This window comes from Tripterygium wilfordii, chromosome 14 (genome assembly GCF_013401445.1).
Source record: "Tripterygium wilfordii isolate XIE 37 chromosome 14, ASM1340144v1, whole genome shotgun sequence".
NCBI lineage: Eukaryota > Viridiplantae > Streptophyta > Magnoliopsida > Celastrales > Celastraceae > Tripterygium > Tripterygium wilfordii.
The window spans coordinates 11572074-11588319 of NC_052245.1; the positions used below are offsets into that span (position 1 = coordinate 11572074).

Consider the following 16246-nt stretch of genomic DNA (forward strand, 5'->3'; position numbering starts at 1 on the left):
GGTTTGATTTGGGTTATACGTGACAAATCTCTCTGGAGTTCGAGCTCGCTGGATTTCGAGCTCGATTCTCAAGAGAAGCAATACTCCATTCTCACGAGGAGCAATCTCTAGCTAAATTTTCAAAAGAACCTTATCACTCTGAATTTCAAGCTTATTCTTACGAGGAGCAATACTCGATTGTCACGAAGAGCAATCTCGAACTAAATTTTCACGAGGAACAATACTTCTGTAGCGCACTGAGCAATGTAAAAAGCCTTTATTTGGAACTCAAGATGCCTACACCCGTTCCAGCCGACACTCTTCAGGATGCCTACAGTTCCAGACAAAAATTGGTAAACCACACATCCAATATTCCAAGTCCAATTATGACCAAATCCGTGACGAAAACTCTTATATAATTTAATGACTTATCAAATCTAACAATATATATACAAACAAGTAAATCCACACAAGGAACTTTTGATATACCTATAGAAACGTACAAAGGATACAATTTTGACAAACACATCAACTACATACATACTAAATCTTGGATACAGTTTCTGACATTGAAGGTGGCTTAGTGAACAGGTTTAGCCTATTTAGAATTCACGGTCGGGGAGAATAAGAGCTCCAACAAGGGTCCAGATGTAGAGTCCAGCAGTGACCCACTCTGTGCATATACGAACCCAGACCGATGTCCACCCGACATCTATTAGGTCGGTGCTGTCCGATGAGCTGGTCCATCCCGAGAGAAGCATGCCTGAGTACATACTAGCCAGGGCGAAAATTAGGTGGAAAAACGAATAGGAATAACTAACTGGCTGTGCTTCAGTTTCCTTTTTATTTCCTTTCCCTTCTTCCAATTCCGCTTCAAGAAGTGGTTTGTTTCCACCTGCAACATAAATTTGGCAGGTAACAGTTAACCCCCCAAAAAAAGAAAAAAGAACCAGGTAACAGCTCTTAGCAACAGCTTTATTTACCGTCTCAATGGAATTGAGGATTCTGTTCTTGCAAAATAAGGTGGCTATCTGGTCGTATGATCTAAAGAAAAGAAATCTTTGGCGGGTTTCCAAGATTCAAAAGTTGCTAAGTTTCAAATAATGATTATCATTTGCCAACTCTCTAATAATTTTCAACAAATAACCCCTACCCGTGATTCGAGAATCAAGTCAATTTAAGCATTTATGTCATCTACAATAAGCAGAGCAGGTGGGAGCTGACATGCAACTTCATCGAACACCTCTACTTGAAAATGGAATCCTAACATAGTTTCACCATTAACAAGTCACCAGCACATTCCTAGGACTGTCGGAGAATGCCAGATAGTGAATCTAGAAGTTACACAGATAAAAGCTAGTCATGAGAAGCCGGATGACACTAATAAATTTTAAGGTTCTAGCGTGCCATTGCATACCAACTAAGCAGCACAGTAACTTGGGGAACCACCCTGGATCAGGATTCAGGTGGCAAAGTCACATAACTGATGCAGACCAAGAGGACAAAGTTTCAAGTCCCATGGTTGACAGCCCCCAGCCCCTAGAAAGCTAACCCATAAACCTTTTTCTGATACCAGGATCTCAAAAACACTTGCATATAGAAAAAAAATTAAAAAGTTAATAAACACTTTCATAAGTTGTACAGTATTTCTGATACCCGACTTAGGTGAAGATGGCGGTGACAAAAACGTTGTTGAAGAACCAGCACGAAGTGCAGAGTATAGGACTGAGAGAACTGTTGTGAGCATCCCAAGAACAAGAGTACCAGTGGAGACTGCTTTAGATTTGTTATGGAGACCATTGCAGACATAATCACGAGGTTCATTGGAGAGACCAGTGTAGCACACATAAACACAGTAAAGTGATATCACTGAAGCAGGCAAGAGGCTGCCATTAACCTGTGAAATTTAAGTTCATTACAAATTTGTAAGTAACAATGATAAGGAGATGGGACATCTGTGATTCAAGTCAACATCCCAACTGAGACAAGATGGCTGCAGAGTAAAACAAGTTAGATAGGCAAAAGGCATAGAGTTTTAATTTACTAAATAACTACTTTAAAAGCTCAGCTTCTACATATTTTGGTGGAACCAGGAGAAAATCGGTAAAAAAAAATTGAATATATCACAACTGCTGGGATGTCATGGGTATGACTCTAAAGTTCCTGTAATAGATGATTTTGGACCCATAATACTTTGACAAGCTTCGAGAGGTTAGGAGACTGACACAGGAGAAAAGGTGTATCCTGAGGAATGAAACTATTAAAACAGCTAAAAAAAAGGATAACCACAATTCTCCTTCTGATGTGTATCCTTTAGCACATCACAAATCTATAAATTTGATACTTTTGGAAACTTAGAGTGTGTTTGGATTGAGGGATTTGGGGGGAGGGAAGAGAAGAGAAGGGAAAGGGACTTTCCTTCCAATTCTCTTGTTTGGATAGTTTATAAAAAATTAAGGGGAGGGATTTGAAGGGAATTGGAGGGAATATTTCATTAAATTTTTGTCAAAATTCCTTCTCCCCAAAATGGAGTCATTTGGAGGGAAGGGATGACTAATTAAGTTATTTATAAGATAAAATCTTATTTTACCCTTATACATGACACTTCTAACATAAAAGTAAAAATAAATTAGTAAATTAAACTAATTTTCTTTACTTTCTTTTTTTATTTATCCAAACATGGGAGAGGGAAATGTATTATTCCTTCCCTTATCTTCCCTTCTCTTCTCTTCCCTTCCCTTCCCTTCCCCTCCCCCCAAATCCCTCAATCCAAACACACTCTTAATCTCAATCTAAATGTGTATCGTTCAAACACAAAGAATGGTTCACTCGGATTATGCAAATCAAATACAAATACACTCATCTAATCACAGCACTACTTGAAAATTTAATCAACTATGGGAAATTAAAGGATACACAATCTTACTCACCGCAGGATGCAGTGCTATTACTGCAAAGGCAAATCCAAGAATCATGGTCATGACAAGGAAGAAGACGTTGAGACCACAGTCATGTCCAGATGGGTTGAACCATATAAAGAGAAGTCCTGAAACTGTATATGCTGCAAGGTAGCATCCAACTGACACAGCAAGTAAAGCAATATACCTGAACATTCAAATTTATAAGGTTAAAGTTCTAAGAATAGCAATGAAGAAAATTGGTAAAATACACAAACTTTAGCAGACCATTTACGTTCATCTTTTGCAACCCATGCATCATTCCATGTGTGTACAAAGTCGAGTAATATAATCACTTGAACCAATAAAAACAAGCCAGCTCCAAATTTCGATAAAGTTCCTACAACCAAAGCAAGTTTGCAAGTCAATTACGGATCTTGGCAAATCAAATTTAGGAAAAGGTTAAAAAAATATATAAAAAAAAACTCGCAGATGTTTACAAATCATTAAGGGATGTCAATGTATCCTTTGCCTCAGCAATAATGAGTAAAAACGCAGGGTTTCAAATAGCAAAAGAGTCCCCCCTTTTCATGCATCACATAAGGGTCGCATTCTCAATGCATAGGAGCCACAGACTAATGAGTCCATCTTTCCATGGCATTTCACAAGCATGCATTAAATTCTAGTATCACAAAGGCAGCAGGAGATTATTTTGGCTGTTTCTTTTTTCTTTTTCCCAGCCACATGATGCGATTGCTAAAGTTGTGCTTGAAATATCACAAAAGCATCTAGAAAACCTCCAGCGTGCCAATGCCCACATAAAAGGCACAATTAGTCCACACAATGAACACAGATCCGTATGCTAATCCAGTTAAAAGAAGGCACTGAGAGACAATTATTGCTATAAACAGACTAATTCCAAGAAATAAAGTAAAACTGACCATATATCGAGATGACAACATTAGGAACGAAAAACATGAGGATGACAAGTAAAATCCAGATCACCATCTTTGCAGTCCATGCACCATGGTGCCAAACATCACGTCTATCATTCTGGTCTTTTATCCCAATCATAATAAGCGCAAGTATTGCAAAAAACAAGAAATTCCCCAAGCTCACTCGTAGAACTGCCTGTTGCTGATACCATTCTTTTGTGTAAGAATCAGAAGTATTTATCCCTGTAAACAAAACGAGGAAAAAAGACGATTGTCACCAAGCAACACCAATCACAAGACTTAATAGCAGAGTGCAACCATTGTTAATTGGTGTATCTTTGGGCCGCAGTATTTTTTGTTAACCAAAACAAGAGAACATGTGGCCCGAAGGATTGAAATGGTGCAACTTAGAGGTCACTGATTCAATCCTTGGAAACAGCCTCTCTCTCTTTTTTTTTATGTTTCGTCACCAAGGGACAACTAAAAGGTCTACTTTAATCTTGCCAATTAAAGTTATAAACTCCCAACAGAAGGTTCAGCACTCTGACCGGTTATGACTTAAAAATTCCTCACAAGATCCAATACTGCCCAGAACCAGTTATCTCAGATCACAGTCATTGCTGAGTATGTTGGTTTCATGACATGATTTACCCATAATCAAATAGTAATAACAAGAAAGGTAAACGAACATCAAGAGGCAGGACCCTCTCAAATTTCCCGACTGGACCTTAAACTCAACGTACATCTAACAATCATGACTGCACCTTAATACTAAAATTAGTATCATGTTACAGATCTCCAAACAAAAACACCCAATTCAGAATTTTTGATGCAGGAGGACCTTTAATATAATCTTTTATAAGTTAGTCTATTATCGGGTCTATTTTAACTAACTTTCTTTTAATTTTCATAGTAAGGGTATTGTCGGAATTTCAGGTTGTGCTGGAATTTCGAATTTAATATTAGTTATTTGTTTTATGAGCCTTTTATTATGTTATTTTCCTAAGTTAAATCATAGTTATAATTGGAGTCATATTAGTTTACTTTTAGAAATCCTAGTTTTATTTGAAGGAAGTTTCTTAGGATTACTAGGAGACCATATATATGGATGTAAGTCATGAATTAATAGAATGGAGAGTTTTTATACAAATTTGCTATAGGAGAGATTCCTTAGACATGCTCGGTGAGAGGGGAAGATGAGTTTATCTGACCTTGCTTAAGAGATTCAGGATTTCAACTTAGAAGTTTAAGTTTCTATTCTTCTTGTTTGCTGAAAGTCTGTCCAGTTTCAAGAAATCAAGGAATTCGGAATTTTTGTCCTAGGATTCTTAATTTTTTTGGGTTTAATTTGGGGGTTAGGGTTTCGGTTGCTCAATCCTACACAAATTTTACATCGGTAGTTTCAAAAACTACATCAATTTTCAATCAACTCATTATAGGCCATACTGGAGACAGTGACATCTATTATCAAACAGCAGGAGCAAAAGAAACACGACGAATTGCATGCGTTCCCCAATCCGATCAAACCAAAAATTCATAATTCCCAAACAAACAGAAAAAGGAATTCTCAGTTATTGAAATCTCAACTCCCATCCTATCTTAAAGAATCATTACATTCAGGCAAGTATCTATAGCCAAATTTAGAATTAATCGAAAAAATCAAGGAATCAGAAAGGGGCAAGGAACGGAACGAAACTCACAAGAGAATTTCTCCAAGAGAGGAGCAGCGAATTCTCTGAGAATCCAGGAAACTATGAGAGAGACACCGAAGAGACCGCAGTATCCGATCCTCGCCGATCTCTTGGAGATCCCAGACGCCACCGAGGAGCAGAGACCGCATGTCAAAGATGCACAGCAAGAAACACAGCACGACATCTCTCCGTCGTCTCACACACTGTAGAATGCAGAAGCTACTCGATACATACAGCGATGACGATTTGAGCAATTGAGTTGCAGGTAAGACCGGTAGCAGTGGAAAAATCAAACCTCGTCCTTCCCTGCCACGTGGCTGGATTTCCCCTTGAGTCTTAACCAACGTTTCACTCTATCTAAAACGATTCGTATTACTTTTTTTCTAAAAAAGAATAATCATTCGGTTTTTACCGTTTTAGACTTTGAGGCTTTTGAGCAATATATTGGGCCTTTGTAATTTTAAGCCCAACTTCATGGCCCATAAAATTGATGATAGCCCACGCACGAACACAAGGCCGACAACACCACCATGGCACCATGGGTTGTCCTGATAGTCTTCTTGTTGTATGGTTTTTGGGTGGTCATGCTAATTACACACAACCATGAGACATAATTACTGTCTGAGATTATATATCCCCTTTTTGTTATCCTTGCTATGATACGGGATATTTGAGCACCACGACCTCCGATGGTGAATCTAAATTGTCGTGTACTGCCTGTTGATTGTGGATGGTTATTGGTGTCATGGCCTCTGGTGGTGATTTCGAAGTGCTATGCACATGGATTGTGATGATGTATGTGACTGCATATATATTGCATGTTGATATATATGTATTGATAGTATTTATTGCGGCATGATCATTTGCAAAATTTCTTGCCTTCTAATTATCGGTGTTGTTTGTTTTGATAGTTTCTCTCTGAATTGTCAATGCTTACTTCGTCTGCTTGCCTTTTAATTTACCATAGTTATTGTATCTTGTTCACTCGTTTGATATTTGTTCACTCGAGTACTTGTCACATTAGTATCTGGGTTCTTATTGGGTACTTACCTCCTATTATGCTTTACAACTCATCCTATTATTTATTATCCCTATTTTCAAGTGAGTTCGTAAATATCGACAAGCATCCCGATAACATAACCTAGTCCAATTAAGGAGACTAGTAAATAGTGATTGTAATAATAATGGCTCAGTTAGTCACATCTTGAACTCCATATGATAAGATCAACAACCTACCACTTATTGTGCTTTCAAGACCCACTCTTTCTGTTCACTAATCCACAACATTCCAATGCACATATAACTTCTTGTCCAAATATAGCTCAATACACACTGCTGTCTCCTACTCTCCTGTCTTGTGTCTAATAGTTTAGCATTTCAACATGGCTTTGTTGTCCAATAGATGGGCCTTTCTGGGCCCAAAACAATAGCCATCCATCCATCCATATATGTTGGAAAATATCTTATCTTGATAATAATAATGGGCTTTAGGATTAGGTTTATGGGGCATGTTTTTACTGTGCTTCTAACATGGCACCAAGACATTGATTAGACTCTGGGTACTAGTATCAGTGACAAGTGACTATCTAAAGCATTTTCTTTGGGTGATGAGGATTATGTGTATGACATTAAGTCTTGACCCATCTAAATGATATCAATAGTGGGTATATACTTAAGGTCATTCTGTAGGTCTTCAACATGTCCCCATTTGGTCATTTCCCACCTCTTTGCTGCCTAAACAAGGCAAAAGTATGGAGTTCATAAAAGGAGTGGATGTGGGTTGGTTTTACCTTAGATGATCAAGGTTCATGTTGTATTAGACAGTTAAGAGTCTATTATGCTTGTTTCCTATAATATAAGGTTCATTTTAGCTACTTTCTTGTTTCCCGTGTTTTCGAAAAACATAAACAATTCTGAAAACGCGTTTGGTTGTCCATTACACAATTTCTAGATATATAAATGCGGGTGTGTTGTGGCTTTTATAAGTAGAGGAATTATGGATAAAATTATGTATATATGTGTGTGTGTCTATAGAGTCCAAATACAATATAATTATCATATAAATCATATACATTTTTTATTTATAAATTTTCTTATTTTATGTATTAGCCAACAATACATACAGAGGAACAAAATTATATTCCAAGAGAGACAGGGATGGCCTTCAAATTAGGATAAGATGTTAACAAGTCCTTTTTCCAGTTGAAGTGTCAGGAAGACAATCTGATTGAGTCTGCTTTGTCATTTTTGAGTTATTGGGTCCCTGCCATATCAAACCACTTAGGAGCCAGCAGTCGTTACACACCCCAGTCCCCAGATCGTCAACACTCGCACCCCTTTAGGCTTTATCTATATATATATATATATACAAGCCTGAAGCATGTGTTTCAAAGTAGTTTCTTACAGCATAAACACCTCAAAAGTTCTATATATATACATCCCAAAAAACCACCCTTCTCTTCTACATGATCAGGTTGGCAAGAAACACAGTCAGTATGATCCGTTTTCCGAAGTTCCGATCGCGGCAACGGTGTTCGCGGCTTATCCGGGAGCAGCGGACAAGGTTTTACATCATATGGAGGTGTACACTGATTCTTCTGCAATGGAAAGAGTGATCTTTGAGAGTAAAACATGTATGCAACCAAAATCACATCGATGATGTGATTATATGATGATGTGTGTTACTATGCTTATGCGTTCAAATCATCTCCACGTACAGCACTGCCAAGTTAGATAGACCTGAATACCGTCTTAGACAATCTTGTAATACAGAGTGATTTGAGTACTGAACTGTGTAATTATTTTGTAATATGAACCAGTAAACTTTGTAGTGTTTACAATGGAGAAGTAACCGTAACAACTTAGGTCATACCTTAGTTGGTGAATCTTTTTGGGTCAAACCGTTTAGACTTGGGAGGTGTTGAGTTCAATTCCCAATGAGAGCAATACGGTTGTGGTCATTCCAAAAGAAGAACAAGAGTGAAGTACTTGCTTGTCTTGTAAGAAATTAATTAGAAGGTTTAGGAAGCAATGAAAGCAGTAGATTCAATCATCTAATTGACATTTAAGTAAGGCTAACTATAAAGAAAATCCCATTTCAACTAGTAAAACAAGCATTATATACTTGTTATCAGTGCAGCTGTTCGTCTGTTTCATCAATCAAGGGCTGCTCAAGTCAGTCGTATTCACATCGATATGACATTCATTTGTGTAGATTACATGTTTGCTGCTATGTAATATTAAATTTCATACTGGCAAGTGGGGGCAAGGCTAAATTTTAGGGTAACCTTTCTCTCCGTTATTGTTCTGAATAAAAAATAATGTGACACAATACAAATTGGAAGTATCAATTGACAAGATGTAATTTCAAAATTCACATTCTCAATGCTGCTAACCATGCTAGTTTTATGGAAAGAAGAAGGAGAAACTTGCGGTTTCCCCTTTGATTCCTACATCCAGTAGTACTGGTAGTATCAAAAATATAGCACATTGATATCAACAACCACAGATTCGAAGCCACATTCTAAATGTAACTAGGCGCACCCGCATTCCTTCCAGATATTCGCTTCCAGGTAACTGATTTATTTTTATGCTGAAGAGGTCCTAGCACATCAGAGGGTCCTGTTTCGAGTAAACAAAAATTCCAGCAAAGGAAAGGAAACAAGTCAAAAAGAATGAATACAACATCCAAATTATATCACGAGTTTATACTGTATTATTGCAGAGGAAACATGAAAGGACAAAAAGAAAAACCTGTACCATCAGTACCATTGTTATGTTACAATAACAGTATATGACCTGCTCATCTCTTGTTTCCAAGGAAAGGTTCACCACCAGTTCCCGGCAACTTTGGGGTACTTGAACCATTCTTGGATATCTTTGGACTTTGCCCTGGTTTACTTTGGCCCCCCTGGGGAAGTGCGAAAAGCAAATTCCATAAAAATAAAAAAAAAATTAACAGCAATTTAAAAAGGTACTTACAAAGAGAGAACTCACCTTTAGTGGCAAATGACAAAAAATTAAAATCAAAAGGGGAAACTCTCTTTAACCCTATGTTAAGTAGTGGAATCACCTGATAATTACAAGTGCTTTCATAATGTCCTATGACCTATTACATGGTGCATGATAGGACCCTTCTTTTAATGCAGTTTTACCCATTTCTCATAATTCAAACTTTAGCGTTTTATTCTGCCCTCTGTAGAATCAACGCAATGCAGCCTCACTGTCTTCATTTTACCTCGGGATATACTTGAGCAATGAATAATGTAACCATAAACAACTCATGTTATGCCAAATTCAACTCTATATTTTGCTCAATTTATGCCATTCCTTTTTCTTTTCTAAGCCACAATGCAAAAAAGCTCTTTCAGATAACATGCTGATAAAAGAAAAGGCAACAGGGAAATAAGAAACAATGACCCAACATTTTCCTGCCCAAGCGTAGGATCCTAGGAAGTAAGAAGTCTAGAGTATGGCCAATCAAAACTATCTGTCCAAGTAATTACAAAGTAAAACCATGAGAAAAAAAGGGGAATTATTCTAATCCCACTTACAGCTCCTTTATGACCAGTTAACCTTCTACTTGATGGAGCTCGTGCCACTGATGAAGCAGCAGCAGCAGCAGCCACACGAATTCTGCAAAGGACATTGCATATATATCAATATTATATATATATATATATACACACACATGATAGTTGTACCTTATTACCACAACTGGACTTATTGATATTTCAAGTTCACAGTACCTTTTATGTACATCAACGTATTCATCTGTTTCATCCACAATCTCTTCCTGTATTTGTCAAGCAATAATCAATACAATCGGGTGGCAAGTGAAGAAACTCATGAATTGACAGATAACAAAATATCAAGAATTACCTGCAGAAGTTCTTCGAACACATCTTCCAAGGTGATAATGCCAATGACTTCACCATCTTCAATATCCTCCAACTGAGGCAATCCATTTGTTGCTACATCATTCCGCTGTAAAGAGGTCTGCCAATTCACAGTGTTTGGTCTAGAAGCCCCATCGATATCAACAACAATACTTCTTGACCTTTCATCTTGATTGGATAGCAAAGGAGTAGTCAATTGGGAATCCCCCGCACAAGTGACTTTGTTTTCTGCAGGATTTTCTCCATCAAAAGTTGGCGGGAGAGCCTTGCTTTTCCCCTTAGTCTTCACTACAGCAGCCATGTGGCTGCTGCCTTTTTGAAACTCGTTCAATATATCGTATAAAGGCATATCAGCCGGAACTCTGAGAAAATTCCCAGAAGAGAAAACATTTCTGTTTAATATTTACTTCTATACACAATAAGCACATGTTAGTTCCATAAACACACCGTGGAATTCTCCTGATTGAGACTGCACTGGCTGGTGTTTCCGTTTCAGGTCGTACAGTGAGAAGGCTTTTTACCTAGTTTCAACAAGAGGAGTATAGGAAGAAACACAAAGATTCAACTACCATAAAAAATGTAATTTAAAACTGTCACATGCTATAAGTTAATCTACACACCAAAAGAAGTCCTATGATGTTTTTCGGATTTCCAGAATAGACAGGAACCCGGCTATGACCCCTTGCGAGAATCTTTCCCATCGCTTCCCTGAGTTATAGATGTGACCACAAAAGTAGAGAAAAGTAAAGAATATAATATTAGTAATGTGACGAAAAATAGCGATAAGAGCAACAGAATGACATACTTACTCATAATACAAAGCCATTGACTATTCAGAATAGAACACTTGATGTTATGAACTCGTTTGTTCCGAAGACATTCAAGAGTCTCACAAATCAAATAAAAAGCACTTGTACACATTATATGTAGTTCATGGGCATACAAAGAGGAACTAACAATCTAACAGGAAACACAACTAGAACACGTACAAATAACTGAATGGACAAAATGGATCAGAGTGAAAAACAAAGCCCATAATCTGTTTAAGAGGAAGTTCCTAATGTCAGTATCAAGCAAGCTACATCTTACCCAACAAAGATCGAGCTGAATCCCGCGTTATATCCATTCTTAACTTATCACTGGCAAAAAGGATTTTTTTTTCTCCTGAAAGAATAGCAAAGGCTTCAACTATGATAATGGCTCATAATCTAGTAGGATTCTGCTGGATTGTTTTCTCTAGTGGCTCCAGTTTCTATATGGATAATAAGGTTTTGCATTGTATTTGGCATATCCTAATGTATGTATATATGCACGCTTCACCACTCACAGAACGTTTGAGAGGATTGTGCTACTTAAGTGTCCTAGGTTGTTATATTTGTTATAAGGAGTCCTAGCTTGTTATTAAATAATTTTTATTTTCTCTCGTTTTGTTCTTTTCAAAAAAAAACCAGATTCCTGTGTAAATATTCCGAAACAAGTGCAACAGTAAAGTTGAAGTTGATAGAGGGAACACTCACCAATCCAACTTAGAATTGACATCCAAGGAGAAAGTTGATTCAATAGGAGTCATAGCCTCCTCAGCAGTCTGTTTAAAACAAAATAAAAAAGAGAAGAAGTTACTTTGAGATGCTGACAGTAAATTATGCCTAAGTCAGGATTCATGATCGGGGAGTGGGCATGAGCCATATAAAAGAAGAAGAAGAGCAATGACAAAAAGATACTTCAAAAAATTACTCATATCGGAGCACTAGCACACCCACAGAGAGACTAGAGCCACGGGTACATCCGTACATGGCACCCTTAAACAATCAGATTTACTTGGCAGTTGACACCAAAATGTAGGATTTTCCCACTTGGTTAAAAAGGCAGGGCTCGTGATTTGTCCAAGTTTTACTATCACTTGCTTACATATCAATTTATGATATATATATATATATAAATATATATAAAAGAAGGAAGTTAGAACAGTTAGCATTCAGCCATTCACACTGTTAGCTTAATGGTTAAGTTAAATAATCACTTTCCCATTAGCTTAAACTTTTGGGTAGAAAGTTTAAGCTAAGTTTGTCAGAGGCATGTCCAAGTTCCAATCTCAATACTCTTGAATCAAAAATAAATCTTGCATGTGTTTAGCCTCCCAGAATTCGGGATAAGTCCAACCCACATGTGAAAAGGAGTGCTAGAGTAACAGTTAAATGACTAACGTGATTTCCATACAAGATGAAGCTTTTAGGAGAATGGGTGATCCAACATATATCAAACTAACTTCGCTGTGTGATAGGACTACAAAAGGGATGTAGGAAAAAAAATCTATATGTTCCATGATGTATTTGTGCAGCTGATCTCTACACCCTAAATAAATAAATAAACCATAGACTAGTAAATTGGTTAAAGTACTTTACCCAGGCAATATATTACCAAATAGAAGATAGACAAAACTTGCATACAGTCTCTATAATCTTTATGTTCTATAGACGAGACATTGTATTAAATAATTCAATATCTATACAAATACGTGAAACTACATTTATTAAAAGAAACAATTTCAGAAGATTGGGTAATTGTTTTACGCCACTTTTACCCTATTAAGTCAGCCCTGAATGTGTGCATGAATATTACGATTAGCTAGACTTTTTATATAGGTACCAGATAAATTGAGATCCTGATTCCACCATAGATGGAGCACTCAACTTGGAATCCTAACTTACTATAACCAGAAAATTGCAGGCAGCAAGTCAGATCCTAATAAGACCGAGTAATTTGTAGATGGTCCAGACTCATGAGAAACCTACCTAAACAAGGTAGCTAACTATAAGACAACCTCCCCAACCCCACCCCACCACCCAGCACAAAGTCTGGGACAAAGTCACTTTCAACCACAAAATGCAAATAACTTACATGAGAGAATAAGTATAATAAAATGGCAACACCACAAGAAACCCAAAGAGAGAAGCAAACTAATTAAGCAAAAAGCCCCCAAAATTCTACTTTTGGAACAGTTCACACCTTTTCAGTCAAGTCCAATGCTCCACTAATAATTGTTGTCTCATCGTGCGTGAGTTCACCTCCCTTGCCAGCCTAAATGTACCAAGAAAAATAACAGATATCACTCAGAACAAGCCAATCGGAAAATTATTGTAAGTTATTGTAGCTGACAACGCTAATATACCTCCTGGCCATGGATCGAAACTAGGACTTTCAACTGAGCTCGCCTGAATAAGGCTTCATGATGTCCCAAAACCCAATCAAGGATCTGCATACTAATAGTTAGCGATACATGGAATACAGACTGTCTACACCAATATAATATTAAATAAATTTTAATAATGCGTAGGACTGCATCATATATGATTTTTTCCAGGCTATAGAAGTGAAATTAAACAGTACCTAAACACGGTGCAAGAAAAAAAAAAACCTTCAAACAACCAAATGAAATATAAATGGCTCTAAAAATTTTGAACTAATGAGAAAACCTCTTAAAGTCCAAAGTCACAAAAATAATGAAACACAATATGGTAAAAGTTTAGATCTGTAGAGCAAAAAAAAAAAAACAACTATTAGATTGAAATTTTCTACAGCATAACTTAAAAATAACTAAATAATCCAGCTTCTCCAAAAATTTTACATATATATAAGATGTCAACTGTTTATCAAGGAGTTTACCTTCCCAATAGGATAAGCTATTGGATAGCAAACTACCATCAAAATTCTCACTAGCCACACAAAGTTGGCACCTACAGCAAGTCCATATCTGGTGCATATTGCTTGTGGAATCACCTAACGAACAATTAGACACAAAATATTGAATAAATTATAATCCAGAGTAATATATGGAAGTGAAAATGCTAAAGCACGCAAGTCACTAAAACACAGTACCTCTCCAAAAGCCAGAACGAAAGTCACAGAAAGTATTATAGCAACATACTGATTGAATAGCTTATCCAGATATATTGGAAGGGCCTGCAGATTGCAAGAATCAAGAAGAACAGCTGTAAATCAAAATTAATTGTACACATCTGCGTGTGAAGCAAGAAGATACCCTAGCTTGTGCAAAATATGGACATGCTACAAATAAAAGTTCAAAAGATCACCTCCATGGATGCGGCATTGCACAGTAGTAACGTCACTAGAAGCTGGTGCTGCTTTTGAACCACCGGGAGAATTTGGGCTAAAAAAACAAGAAATGAAAAATTACAATTAGATCAAACAATTAGGTCAAAATTCGATTACAGATCGTGACCGATTAATCGACTCAAGGTGGAATTGAAAATTGGGATAATCAAGGGCAGGCACCTGCTTGGCTCTTCTCGGAGGGGGTGCCACTTCGCTGGAGGATCTCAAGGTCGACGCGGTTGATAGACATGAGTCCGAGGGTGAGGCCGGACATTATGCCAGCGAAGAGGACTAGAAAGCACGAAACTCCAGCGTAAGCGTACCACCAAACCGATCCGAACGATATCTCGTGTTGAAAACCATTGAATTGTGGCGCCGATTGACTCAGCATCCGAACCCCAATGACGGCGTTTATCGGAAGCATCTTCCTCAGAGAACTAAAACACAGTCAACAACGATAATGTCCGTCTGTCGCTCTGTGCTTCAAGCTCGTGTTTTCCGATTGGAGAATATTTTCGGAGAGGTGAAATGCTAGTCCCGGAGAGGAATTAACAACAGAATGGTAATTGTACACATGACACGTGGACGAAGGAGTGGGTCCGATTAATGTGTACCTCGCTTGGATCCGAATCATGGTGTGAATGTGCTTGTCGGGCTTGCAACAGACCGTTGTCACGGATTCGGATGCAACCCGATTTGGTGTATTCAAGAGGATGGTTAGTGAAAGTCGAACTCGAAACTTGAAACTGTTATGAACCAGTGTAAACTCGGCTCGGGTGAGTTTTGTGAGTTGTATTAGGTTGTGGAAACTTTTAATCTATCAATTTTCATTTTTTTTTCTTTATCGATGTGGGATCTCATCATATTACTACAACGTTTTTTTAACACTGGATCTCTCCCATATTTATGTTACCAGAGAAATAAAATGGAAAATTGGGTCATGGATTTCAATGTGGGTATATTGGTGATTGATCTTATTTTTATTCTAAAGGAGTTTCAATTATTTGTCTTTCCATATGTCAACAAATTTATTTGCTCTTTTCACGTGAGATTCTATCTATGCATACTTTTGTCAATGGTGATATCATGATCTGTATTGAAAAGCCTTTAAAGTCGTTTTTGATGTCTCTGACCGTTTTAAATGTGTTTAATAGATATGTTGTGATGGCATTGGTGACATATTTAGATGGAGGATTAATGTCAAATAGTATTCTCGGTATTGTTGAAGATGACCCGAGAGTGTGTTCGGGGGACGAAGAATCTCTTCGACGCTCAATCAATAAACTATCAATTATCAATTGAGAGTGCTCTCTCTAATAGCAAGTAAAGTGTCGTATACCCTTTAGCGCGATGTCCCCTTTTATACGACTTAGATAAGTTCAAATTTTGGTAGAAGTACATCTCTCCCTAATATTAGATGGATTTATAAGAAGATTAATCATATCCTGATTCATTTCCTAAGTAGGATCGGTTTTTCTTTTGGACTTGTGTGTTCCTTGGTCATCATGGGTTATTGAGTAGTGATGTTCGACATTACTCGGTCTTGATTATTGTGTCCCATACGGACTCTTCGGATGCTTTCTCTTTGGTGAGAGTTATTGGCTCAATCTTGGTCGGTGGAAAGGAGACTCTGTAAGAGATGTGTTAGCTCGGTTATATATGGCGCTTGTCAAGATCATATAAACGTTATTTTTGTACTATCTCAATGGATGTTCAAATAGAAACTTGTCCAT

The 16246-nt window shown here is 37.4% G+C and overlaps 2 protein-coding genes across 7 annotated transcripts; both read right to left on the reverse strand.

Annotated features, from left to right (window-relative positions):
- Window positions 1–316: 316 nt before the first annotated feature.
- Window positions 317–5770, reverse strand: LOC120015535 (serine incorporator 3). Of its 2 annotated transcripts, XR_005471784.1 has the most exons (7): window positions 5512–5770; window positions 3818–4054; window positions 3165–3276; window positions 2910–3084; window positions 1636–1876; window positions 492–874; window positions 317–457 (listed from the first exon to the last, which is right to left on the reverse strand). XR_005471784.1 is itself a non-coding variant. In XM_038868003.1 (6 exons), the coding sequence occupies exons 1-6, from the start codon at window positions 5684–5686 to the stop codon at window positions 582–584; spliced, it is 1233 nt and encodes a 410-aa protein (XP_038723931.1). In that variant the 5' UTR covers window positions 5687–5770; the 3' UTR covers window positions 364–581. The 2 variants fall into 2 exon arrangements, 1 of the variants encoding a protein (XP_038723931.1); XM_038868003.1 differs by having other exon boundaries at window positions 364–874.
- A 2991-nt stretch (window positions 5771–8761) lies between these two features.
- Window positions 8762–15055, reverse strand: LOC120015191 (DUF21 domain-containing protein At4g14240-like). Of its 5 annotated transcripts, none has more exons than XM_038867470.1 (14): window positions 14694–15055; window positions 14492–14568; window positions 14277–14360; window positions 14064–14177; window positions 13570–13653; window positions 13407–13478; window positions 11918–11985; window positions 11021–11108; window positions 10848–10921; window positions 10384–10762; window positions 10251–10297; window positions 10056–10137; window positions 9301–9412; window positions 8762–9123 (listed from the first exon to the last, which is right to left on the reverse strand). In XM_038867470.1, the coding sequence occupies exons 1-13, from the start codon at window positions 14935–14937 to the stop codon at window positions 9305–9307; spliced, it is 1521 nt and encodes a 506-aa protein (XP_038723398.1). In that variant the 5' UTR covers window positions 14938–15055; the 3' UTR covers window positions 8762–9123; window positions 9301–9304. The 5 variants fall into 5 exon arrangements, with proteins under 5 accessions (XP_038723398.1, XP_038723396.1, XP_038723395.1 ...); XM_038867468.1 differs by having other exon boundaries at window positions 9271–9412; XM_038867467.1 differs by having other exon boundaries at window positions 9262–9412.
- Window positions 15056–16246: the final 1191 nt, after the last annotated feature.